This window comes from Prunus mume, linkage group LG6 (genome assembly GCF_029339155.1).
Source record: "Prunus mume cultivar Tortuosa linkage group LG6, ASM2933915v1, whole genome shotgun sequence".
NCBI lineage: Eukaryota > Viridiplantae > Streptophyta > Magnoliopsida > Rosales > Rosaceae > Prunus > Prunus mume.
The window spans coordinates 9109500-9121505 of record NC_142703.1 but is presented as its reverse complement, the minus strand read 5'-3'; the positions used below and the strand labels follow the sequence as shown (position 1 = coordinate 9121505).

The following is a 12006-nucleotide window of genomic DNA, read 5'->3' as shown; positions in this document are numbered from 1 at the left end:
AGCTCTTTCTTGGCTAATTACCAAGTTAATTTCTTCTCTCTTTTTTTCTACTTCCTCTAGACAAATCTGTGTGGATATCCAAAACTCTCTTTCTCATAGTTGATTGTTGCGTTAATAGTTTTTATCTTTCTTTCGACTGGTTATGCCAAACAAAGTAAAAGCACACGAACACTTGAAACACTACGAATTTATCCAAGGCCCCATCACTATTTTTCAAACTCAAAGCAATTGTGAACAGGCAATGTCACATGGGAAACTTGATATGTTATACCTTAGATAAGAACATATGGTAGATTGGAAAGTTAAGTCAAAATCATACAAATCGCATTAGATTAACATTCCATCTCTGTGTATCTTTGTTGACCAAAACAAAAATTCTGCTTGTATTTAAACTTAGGTGTTACCCCATATCATTGTGCTTCTGTTCAAAACGACGGCATTTAAGCGTTTTGGATTTTTTGCATTCATGCATGCTAAAAACGTAGTTTTAGACATAAGCGCAGATTAATATGAGATCAAAACTCTTTGGGAAGATGCCTAAAATGCATTAAGTTTGATCCTAAATTTGACTCGTTCAAATGGCCTCTAATCTCAAAGATGAAGACAAATTTTGCAGATCAGAAATGTGTTGCAAGATAATAGCCCTCGTCCATGGCACACTGACCTCCCACAACTGGGAGTTACCTACTTTCAAGGTGATTAACATTCATAAGTGCCTTACTCAAATATAAATCTAACATTAATACTATAAAACACCAAGATTTTTTTAGGTTTTAAAAAAAAAATTACAAATGATAGTCTAAACTATAAGAAGAAGGGGGTTCTCATACACACACTATCAATGTGTCATGGGAATTTGATCATGAGACTACTGGTCTGCAAATGAAGACCTTTTAACTAGACCATATTGGCATATATTTTCGAGTTTTAGTTATTAAGTGATTGGGGATACTGGAGTTTGAACTTGAATTTCTTCCAATATTGGAAAGATAAATAACAGTATAGTGAGTGCATAAGAACTTGTTGGGCTTATCTTGATTGCAAAACCTTATATTATGCTCTTTTTACCTTGTAGTGTGAGCTTATGGTATTAAGTTTGTTGATTTGCCTTATTTACTCATTATATCCTTTATAATTTGAAACTTAATTGGGTTACCCAATACACTCATCATTATTCCAAAACTATTACTATATATTTAATATATAGAAAGTAAATATAATATATAATGAGTAGTTCTACTACTAATAACATCGGGGTCTTTAGTAATAAAACTCTACACCTACTAGGTTTATAGGTGGTTAAGTTGGGAACCATATTGATGTTGGTAGTAGTTGACCGATAATGTGTCGTTTTAAAATCTTAACAATTTAGGGCATGTTTAGTTCAAGGTTTAGGAGTTTGGGAATGAATTTCAAATTGCATTCTCATGTTTGGTAGGTGTGCATTATTGGGAACTGGACTCATGGGTATGGACTTCCCATGTAGGGAGAATTTCATACCTTTGGCTCACCCTTGGAAATTTTTTCCACCTACTTGGGAAAGCATTTCATGGAGTTTTTTTGGACTAACTTACCCACGTTATTATTTTTAAATGTCACTTTTGACCCTTTAAAAAATTCTTAATATTAATAACCTTTAATAATAATATAAAGGGTATTGTTGGAAACTGATAACTTTTCATTCCTAATATTACACTAACCAAACATGGGAATGAGTGGTAATTGCATTTCCTATTCCTCATTTCCCAGCATTCTCAAACATAGGAATGAACATCCTATATTTTCATTTCGTGGGATTAGACATGGGAAGTTTGTTCCCAAGTTCAATCCACGAACTAAACAGGCCATTATATCTTGATAACTCTATAAAATATACTCAATTTTTCATATTTAAATTCTATTCTATTTTTATATTAGCATAACAAGAAACTTCACAATTTTAAGGCTCGTTTGATAACCATTTCAATTTTAGTTTTTAGTTTTTATTTTTTATTTTTTATGCTAGAGTATAGATGAAAAAGATGGAGAATAGAAGACAGAATGAGAGTGAATGAGAAGGGAGGAGGAAGGAATGAGTAACAAAAATGAAAACAAAACTAAAAATTTAAATCTATTTGAAATATGATGTGGCAACCAAATCCAGCTACGACTTCATTTGTTTTTCAAATAACATTATTATTATTTTTGTTGCTTTTTCAAGCGTGGGTTGTAAAACCACTAAAATAATACTGTTAATTATCACTAAAATGATTAAATATTTTCTTATCAAAACTAACAAAAGCTTTACCTTTTTTTTGGTCTAAAAAGTAGAAGCTCTTATAAAGTTGCTATTTTGAAGAAATATGACATTTTTTTTTATATATATAATTTTAAATTAAAAAACTATATTACCAGGGACTGATACCAACGGTAAAGTGTCCCCTTTTCCAACGGTTTTTTTTAGAATAACGGCATAGGTTTTCTTTCCCTCTATTTTTGTTTTTAGGTTTTTTTAATGGTCGAGATAGAGGACTCCATTGCTTCTCGGATTCCTTTTACTTTCACAAAAACCCTAGACCCACAGACAACTCCCGCCAACGAGTGAGGGTTTTGCTTCACTATTTCCAGCGAGTCAGCGATGGTAAGAGTTCTCACGTCCATATCCATCAGATCAATTTGTAATTTTGTTTTCAGTTTATTTCCCTAGAATATTATCCATATTTCCCCGGAACCAAACAGAGTGTTGATACTGCGCGTCAGATTCAGAAATTTTCTCAAACTATCTTAAGTTTTAATAATTAATTTTAGGCGGAAGTGGAAACAGATGTGGATCCAGGGCAGCCGAACTCGCAGAAGGAAGGTAATCTCAAAAGACACAGTACAGACGGCTTGTTTGTGAATTTCCAATATGATTCAAATGAGAAATTACATGTCTGGCTTTAAATTGTATGTGCTCATTTTGTGTCAGATTTCAACGCGGATCGAACCAGAAACCAATGGCGTTGATCAAGAAATTGCGAAAGGGCGGTAAGCGATTTAATTTGGCATTGGCAATGGATTTTCATTTACAATATAAATGGTGGAATAGTATGCAAAGCTATCAGTTTCTGAATTATCTTCATCTTTTAGATTTAACATTGTGTTATTTCAACAAGTTTGTTTGGTTGGATTCATTATCTGTGTCTAATGTTCAAAATTATAAGTGCCTTTGTAAACTTTTCTTTAGAGTTTATTCTGTTGTTTCTTGTGCGACATCTGCTTGCCCCTTGCTGATTGTACAGCCGTTGGCTAAATTACGGTATTCGTGTGATAACAGTAGGGTGGGGTTCTCAGCTTCTTGATATGAAAATTTTAACATCCTTAGCTTAGGCCCGAGGGGTTTTCTGAAGACCCTTGGTTTTGTTCTCTTGCTAACTGCCGCGCTAGGACACTGTGACTGATTTTCAAAAAGCATACCGATTCACTGTAAGAGGCTAATGTGAGTTGCACAAGAGGTAGACATAATAAGGAAAGTAGAAAGTTGCACTTGGAAATTGGTTCTAAATGAATGAATATTGTAGTTTGGCAAATCATCACAGGTTCTTCTTCTCAAAGGCATTGATTTTCTAATCTGGTTAACAGGGGACAATGTTCTTTATCTGCCTTGTTATCGTCAGTGATTATGCTACTTGTTATTCTAAGAATATGATAGATATGGCATGATTGGTCCTCGAATAACATAAACCTGTGTGGTGAGTGGATGCTGGAACTTCATAAAGAGTATAGATGAACTCATTTACTTTGCATTGCCACCATTATTGTTTCTTGTAAGTTGAACTTCATGTAGTTTGCATTGCTACCAATACTTTAGAAAGTTGTGTTGTAAGCTAAAATAGTACGAGATTATTTTGGACTCTTTGTCAATTTCTATGCTCGAAACAGAAGCAAGAGGCACAACCTGGTGAGAAGCCAGAGAGCTAGTTTGGTCTCTCCTGCGCAACATGATCATTGTACGGGAGATGATTGGTAGCATCATTGGTGTTACAATGGCAAAACCTTCAATCAAATTAAAACCAAGCCTGAAATGATTGGCCACTATCTAGCTGAGTTCTCAATCAGTTACAAGCCTGTCAAGCATGGAAGCTCCCCTGGTATTGGTGCTACTCATTCCTCCAGGTTCACTCCTCTCAAGTAACAATATTTTACACATTTCTTCACTCTACACTTAATAGCAGTCGTATCGTTATATTTTCCGAAATCTGCTCAATTATTGCTTAAATAATGTAAACCTGTGTGATCAAATCTCAAATGCACAGATTATAATCAATGAAATGGAAAATGAGCTTATACTATGGTAGGGTTTCAACTCGGTTTGGTTTGATGTCATGGTGTTTACAATGCTGGTTTTTGAATTGGGCCATCTAAGACGTAGGCCTCCTCTATTGGGTCCGGGCCAAATGCACAATCACTTGTCTTCGTAGTGGCTTTTCAGAAAGCTATTCAAATGAAAATCCTATAGAACATACCCAGCCCGAGCCCAAAAATAAATATCCAAACCATTTTCATTTCGGTTTTATTTGAAATGACAAGTGATGGCGGGTGATGAAAAAGTAAAAGTTAAAAGATAATATTTTTTTTAAATCGGTGAGAGAGAGTCTGAGCGTGAAAAATTTTCAGTGTAGTCTATGCGGTGGTGGGCTACGATTACGAGGCGGGAGGCTTTGGCTTTTCAACTTTCAGGCTTAGGTAATGATGTGTCAGCGTTGTCAGGTAGAGACACGACGTTGGGCCCCACTACACCACTCACTCACTTGAAGAAGAAGTCGTCTAATTTTAACTTCACTGCCATCGTTCATGCCCCACGTGCTCCTAAACCCTTTATTCACCACTCGACCCCACCATCGCTTGCCGCCGTTTCATTTACTTCTCTCTCCTTCGCGCTTTGGTTTGACTCATCGTGTGAGTGTTGACCCAAACTGTGGCGCCTTTGTTGTTTATTTATTACATGCAATATGCTAATTTTGTTGTGACTAATTTTTAATTGTTCATGCATGTATATTTTACTGTGGTAAAAATTAACATGTCTTAAGTATCTGATTTTAATGGTATGTATATGAACTTGGTTATCTAATATGTTATTTCTACACAATCGTAGAGCGCAATATTAACACATGAATCACTCATAAAGCAGAATAAACAGAAATAAGAGCGGAAACACAACAAGGCGCGTCGTGGCCTGACCTCCCCAACAATACAATATTTGTAGTTAACTCAGTGTTGCCCTATTAGTTGAAGATGCAGAACTATGTGCGTACTGAATTTCTAGCTCCGCCCTACTAAAAATGAGGAGGAAGCAACTTTCTTTCCCATATCAAATCCGATATTAATGGAATGGAAACCAATTTAGTGCATTATCCAAAATTTTAAGGTCCAAAGATTATGCAAACCAAAGACTATGTGCCAAAGATGACGCTTTTGGCTGTCACATTGAAACCGACAAATATAAATGTTGGTCCACAGTCCCACAGTATATAAATTGAAAAAATAGTGTGGATTTGTGCAAAGCATTTCAATTATGCCCCACCAAATCTCTTCGTTACACGCATGCACTTAATGCGTCAAAACCATAATGAAATCGATACCTTTTTCAACCCATTAAAGAAAAGAGAAAAAAAAAAATCCTTTTATTTTAATTTAATATTTTTTAAAATATTTTTTTATTCAACCCAAAGGCCAAAGCCTGTCGGCGTTAACCCAGACTGTCTCCTCCACTATAAATAACCTCCAAAACTCGAACCCTAAACTCTCACTCTTCCCCCATTTCTCTGTCCGTACAGTCCACTCGGTCCTCGGACAACACCCCCAATGGCTGTAGACGCGCTCCACCTTCGCAAGACCTCACTCTCCCTCGCTGTCGAACCGCCATCACCACCGCCATGTCAGCCTCCGGCTCAGCCCAAGCACTCGGCTCACGTTAGAGGCGGCGGAGCCAAGGAGGCGCATTTTAGAGGCGTGCGCAAAAGGCCCTGGGGCCGATTCGCCGCTGAGATTCGCGATCCGTGGAAGAAGACTCGGAAATGGCTCGGCACCTTCGACACCGCCGAGGAGGCGGCTCTTGCGTACGACGAAGCCGCGCGTAGCCTCCGCGGTCCGAAAGCCAAGACTAACTTCGGAGCTCCGGCTTCAGCTTTGCCTCACACGCTTGTGATCGGCGGTGGATCCGAGATTTTCTGGACTCCGCCGCCGATGTACTTCATGGGCGGAGCTCCGTCGGGGGCTCCGGTGAGGTCGGAGTACAAGGGGTACAAGCTCGAGAATGTGGACCTAGTGGTGAGCGAGCAGGAGAAGAAGATGAGGAAAGAGAAGAAACCGTTCTTGTTCGATCTGAATCTGCCGGCGCCGCTGTTCTGAGCCGCCGTGAGCCTCCGAGGTAGTTTGTCTTTGTTTTATTGGTGAAGCTTTTGGCTCCATTCCATTTTTGCCCTTCGCAGTTACTCCTTATTTCCACATCACATGTGTACATTTTTGTAAAATACCGGAAAAGAAAAAAAAAGGGCGGTTAAGGGCGGGCAAAGTTAAGAAAAGTTAATTAACGACTGTTAAATCTGTCTGCTATGGTTTTCATCGTTGCACCACTGAGCTTAGATTCAGTGGATTATTTGCTGCAACTTCCATGGTTAGCTTGCGTTTTTAATTTTTGCATTAACTAATTTTAATTAAATAACTTCTTAGTTTGGTGCTAGAATTGCCACGCACGTGTTTATTTGACTCATTAAAAATGGATTACTGATACTGTAACTGATATTAATTAAATCTGTTTCCATTTTTTTATATGCAATTACTATGCAAATCCCTTGACAAAATCAAAGGGTAGGTAAAAGTTACTAAACTGGTAATAATTTAGCATATATAGGCAGCTAAAATCATCGTCCAACTTGATGTTCTGTTGTTAATCACTTAACAATGTGCCATATATGAATGGCGATATGCAACACATTGATAATGATAATCATTCATCCATGTGTGTGTTGGTTGCCGGGGGGAGCCTTCATGATTTAGCTTCTCGGTAAAATTTATGATTGGTTCGAAGAACGTCTTGAGATTCTGGTAATTGCCGATGATATAACTAGTAAATATGTTCCTCCTCACGTCAATATATTTTATTGTCTAGAGAAATTACGCTTACCACTGCAGATGCTCTTAGTGCACTAGACAAAAGAACAAACAATTGTGCTAGCGTCAGTTGTTCATCCCTGCTCTCGGAAAACGCCATTCCTACATTAATCTCTCAATGACTCAATTTCATTGGTCAAGTAGTATTCCACAATGAGTATTGGGTGGTCCGCTCCATTTGTCTTTGTATTTCAAGGCTCATAGCACTTAGCCCTTTTAATTTTAACACAGCCCAGCTCAAAATTGGCAAGACGATCTCATTCTAAACAATTCAGGCTTGCGTTGAGCGCTATAACTGAAGCCCAACTACAAAGACTGGGTTGCCATGACATCAAATTAGATACAAGTTACATTCCTACATCAGCCCTGCCCATATATTTGTTATAATTAACTAAAAAAATTGGTTGAATGGGAGTTGACTGATGTTCATGCATCGAAGATGAATATATTTTTGAAACATTTCTTCTCACCGAAACGATTGAGAAAGCCTAGCCTCCTCGTTGATTGTCAAGAATTAACACCTTTGCGTAATCATGTACTACTTTGGTGTGTTGACCGCCTGTCTTCCTCTGGTTGGTTAATCAAAAAGGTTTTGGAAAATGTTGCAGCAACTTCAATTACTAATTACACCATCTAAAACAATTGAAGAGTCCAAAACCTCATCCAATCTAGTTGACTATCTTCTCACTCATGACTGCTTTAACACGCCATTGACCTTCATTCAATCCCACTATTTCTTTATATGTATATATGTATAGAAGCTGAAACAATGAGATAATCCATATCACAAGCAAAAATACTAGCTTGAAGAAGACATGCTTAGGATTAGCTCAGCAACATCAATCATTTCTTTGTGGTACACTGTCTTTCATTCTATAACTTTTTGGTAGCCATATGTGATCACTTCTTTATTGCAAGGTCCCAAGAATCCCAACCAAAGCTATCCATGAATGAATGCATACTTCTCCTGGCAGTGTGCCCTTTTCACCAACTTGATTGATTCATAATTCCAACAATTAGGCCATTGGGAGGCCAAAGAGAATTTTTCTTTCTTTTTTTTTTCTTTCCTCTTTTTTGGCTTAAAGGACGTTTGGAATTGGACCCAAAGAAAACACACTGGACTGGATTCTAATTCCTAATGAAGGAATAATAACATTTCAAAAGATTTTGAATGACTGCCTTTTGTTCCCCCCTCATTGGTCACACCTAACCTCTTTTTTCCCTTTTCTTCACAACAACTGAAAGCAACAGTAATTGGCAAGGACTGAAAGCAACAGTTCTCTTTGTTACTTGGCTTCTAATTCATCCTTCCTTGACTATCTGCCTCAAGCCCACTTCACCCTCTCTCAAATTGCAAAGACCACTTGCCTAAACCACTCATGACTGCACTTTCCACCAGAAAGTATAAACAACTGCTAAATACTGCAAACAAGTAAATGAAAACAAGAAGTACCACATGAAAGGCATTTCATTAATTCCAAAAACCCTACATTGTTTAAAGCATTGATTGCCTAAAAAAGGAAGAAAAAAACATGAAAGAGAGTTCTTAAAGGATGACCCAATTTTACAGACTTCTTTCAGTCCTCCCTGGGGATTCATGCCTGCTTGCCTGAACGCCAAAACGCTTGAAGAGCTAACTCCCCAAAGCCAAAGTAACTGCTCCGACTGTATGTCATGCTTGAACCATGCAAAATATGTACAGGAGCATCTCAAGCCGAACATAGATAAGGGTGTGATAAATTGACTGTTGGGCTTGGGCTTGGCGAGGCTCTCCATGAATTTCATGTCGTTGTAGATTGTGATGGTATCCTTGGGTGGTTATGCTCACCTTCATAGGTAACAATAAGCATAGAGGGTTCTTCCAAGCACCTTTCAACATGCTTCCTTGCAGGACAACCTCTCATGCTACTACATTTATAGTATCCCCTGCAAAAGTTAAAAGGAGTTTCAACAGTTAATTCAGTACCAAATAATTTTAAACTTAAAAGTCCATGATCTTCTACAAACATAGTAGTATCGAATAAACTCAAAAGTGCATCAACAAGCATTCTTAAATATCACTTAAAGTCATATTCAAAATTTATTCTTTGAACAAATCTTGACCCCTACATTTGAAAGTGCATAATATAGAATAAACTCAAAAGTGCATGCTAGTATCGAACAAACTCGAAAGTGTAGTAGTATTGAATAAAGTTGATGTGCATCAACAAACATTACAATATCAATCACATATCATCCTCAAAATTGATTCTTTTAACAAATCTTGACCATCATTCAACTGTGAGAGTCTGGATAAAAATTTGAACAAAAGAAAATAGAATCTGATAACAACCAAACATGCATATTGCAACATGCAGGATTGCTAGGAAACTGAACTTTTTTGGCCACCATCTCTTCTCAGCAACTTCAAACCACTTGACACTAGATGTTTTTCTATTGAAGGTCATAATTAGCATACTTGATAAAATAAGTAAATCCAGGGCTATTCCACATTCCCAATGGAGCCTACTAGACATTACATCTAACAAAACAATCCAGTGGCATCAATTTGAAGAATACTAACAACAGATAACCCACAAGATGACTTGCTGATTACCAAAGATATCACAATCCAAATGGTCAATCATACTATCTGATTTTTGAATGGGAGAATGCATGCCTCTACTGTGTATGTGAAGAAGTAAAATAAAAAGAGTTAACAACACTAACATTCGCAAAAAATAAATATTCAACCATGCTCATCAACTTATTTTGCATTTCAAGCTAAATTCCCGTAACTATCAATAAGATTAACTAAAATACTGCAATATTAGATATAAAACATTGAAACAAAATTTTATGCATCACAATCAATCAAGTTTTCATTTCAAAGTGCAGAAATATATTATACCTAGGGTGAGGAGAACCCTTGATTGGCTTCTGTCCATACTTCCTCCATGAATAATCATCTGGAGGGATATCTGCAAGCTTGTTACTAATAGCAGGCACCTTAATAGATCTTTTCACTCTATGTTTCCTGCCAACAGAACATAATTAACAAAAAGTAGTTATAAACAAATATAACTGCTCCTCCATGACATGAAAGAGAAACATTACAAGATATTTGTTGACAAGGTTTAGATGAACCAAGTAGAACATAAGGAGATAAATCCCACCTCTTCTTTGAGCAGTGACATCTACCACTGCTACCACATTTCACACTCCCATCGTCTCCCCTTGCAGAACACTTCCTCTTATGTTGTGAATTCTGATCCGAAGAGAGAGGAGCCCCAATCAAATGGAAGGAATTACCATCAAAGTTAGCCACACTTCCATCTATGCTCAAGGAAGAAATGAAGGATCTTGTAGATGACATCGTAGGTGTGCAGCTAGAGCTATCAAAATTCAGGTTTATGCCACTATTGCTCCTACGGTACATCATTTCTGCTTGGTGTTTCATCTGCTGCTGCTGCTGAAGGAACAACCTCTGCTGTTGCTGTTGCTGTTGTTGCACTTGCTGTTGCTGCTGTTGTTGCTGAAGGAAATGATACTGTGTTGGAGGTGCTTGTTGCGCCGGTTGAAGCGGATTTTTCCCATTAGTGCTTAATTCCAATGATGGGTTTCCCAAACACAAGGAATTTTTAACATTTAAACCCAAATCTTGAACTGGGTTTTCAGGAAAGCTAGACTGAATAAAGTGAGGAGTTTTGGATGGATAGTCTGTAATACAATTGGGATTATCTAAGAGGATTCTTTCAGGAAAAGGAATTTGAAGCTTCTTACGCTTTCTAACTCTAGCATGACCTAAACCAGTATTGAGAAGGGAAACAACTTTCTTGAACTTAGACACGGCCTTCCCAGTTTCCACCATCAAATTCCTATACTGAACTTGATCTTGGGTCTGAGAAAAAAGACTTAGAACTCTATGGCAGCTTTCAACAGCTGCTTTGTTAGCTTCTTCGACGTCCTCCATTTTAGCCCCCAACCAAACTAACAAAAGCTAACCCCTATCCTAAATTCTGAAAGACCAAAAATTTAACCAAAACACACCATAGAAACCAGGAACTCTGAAAGCCTACTTATCATAGGATGTTCAACAATCCACATCAGACAAAAACAAGTACCTAGATAGCCAAAATCCCATTTCTAACCGAACAAGGTACGATTTTTCTAATGAAATTTCTGGCAGGAGATCAGAACCAACTGGGTCTAAGAAAATTGATTGATAAAGAGGACAACCCAGATAGAAATCAAGACATTATAACATAGAAATTGACAATATTTGGAGTGATAGAGCAAGAAAAGAACCAAAGAACAGACCTTGTTGGACTTGGTGCTGTCAAACCCTAGATTCTCAATTCATGCTTTTGAGATTGAAGGGTGTGAATGAGAAGACTTTTGCTTCGCTTGAGAATTCACTCTGCCATAAGAATACAAAGCCCCCATCTTTATTTAATAATATAATCTCTTTCTTTCTAGAGGGAGAAACCCAAAGAATTCAACAGAGAGAGAGAATGAGGGGAGATATAGAAATCAAAAAATTTAATAGGGGAAGAGAGAGAGAAGAGAGAGGCATTTAAATAAACAGTGAACCAGGAAAGCTCAGAAATAAAATGAAACTGCCGTCCATGTCACAGATTTGAAGGCGGGTCCCATCAAAGACCTTTGTTATTCTCTTTTGGGAAATGGTCTTCTCTACACAGACGTCCACAAAATGTTAAAGTGAGCCTTTGATTTTTCGGTGTACACGAAGTTTTTTTTTCTCACTTTTGCTTTTACTTTTCCAGATTTGATTTTGTATTGCATGTATAAAACTCCTTCAACCCAATTTCAATTTTTCAACTTTCAAAATTTTTATCCTTCCTGAGAGACCAGACCCACTAATTCAGCTTTAGC

General features: G+C 37.4%; 2 protein-coding genes and 1 long non-coding RNA gene across 4 annotated transcripts; 2 read left to right on the top strand and 1 right to left on the bottom strand.

The window, feature by feature from the left end:
- Nucleotides 1-2432: 2432 nt before the first annotated feature.
- LOC103334246 (uncharacterized) lies at nt 2433-4216 on the top strand. Of its 2 annotated transcripts, none has more exons than XR_016128257.1 (4): nt 2433-2620; nt 2788-2839; nt 2948-3006; nt 3901-4216. It is a non-coding gene; the product is annotated as an uncharacterized LOC103334246 (long non-coding RNA). The 2 variants fall into 2 exon arrangements; XR_016128258.1 differs by having other exon boundaries at nt 2719-2839.
- A 1505-nt stretch (nt 4217-5721) lies between these two features.
- Nucleotides 5722-6763, top strand: LOC103334152 (ethylene-responsive transcription factor 8-like). The gene has a single exon (XM_008237092.3). It carries the CDS (start codon nt 5824-5826, stop codon nt 6367-6369), a length of 546 nt encoding a protein of 181 aa, XP_008235314.2. The 5' UTR covers nt 5722-5823; the 3' UTR covers nt 6370-6763.
- A 1818-nt stretch (nt 6764-8581) lies between these two features.
- WRKY21 (WRKY DNA-binding protein 21) lies at nt 8582-11677 on the bottom strand. The gene is made up of 3 exons (XM_008237093.3): nt 10287-11677; nt 10022-10147; nt 8582-9057 (listed from the first exon to the last, which is right to left on the bottom strand). The coding sequence occupies exons 1-3, from the start codon at nt 11081-11083 to the stop codon at nt 8913-8915; spliced, it is 1068 nt and encodes a 355-aa protein (XP_008235315.1). The 5' UTR covers nt 11084-11677; the 3' UTR covers nt 8582-8912.
- Between the last annotated feature and the right edge of the window lie 329 nt (nt 11678-12006).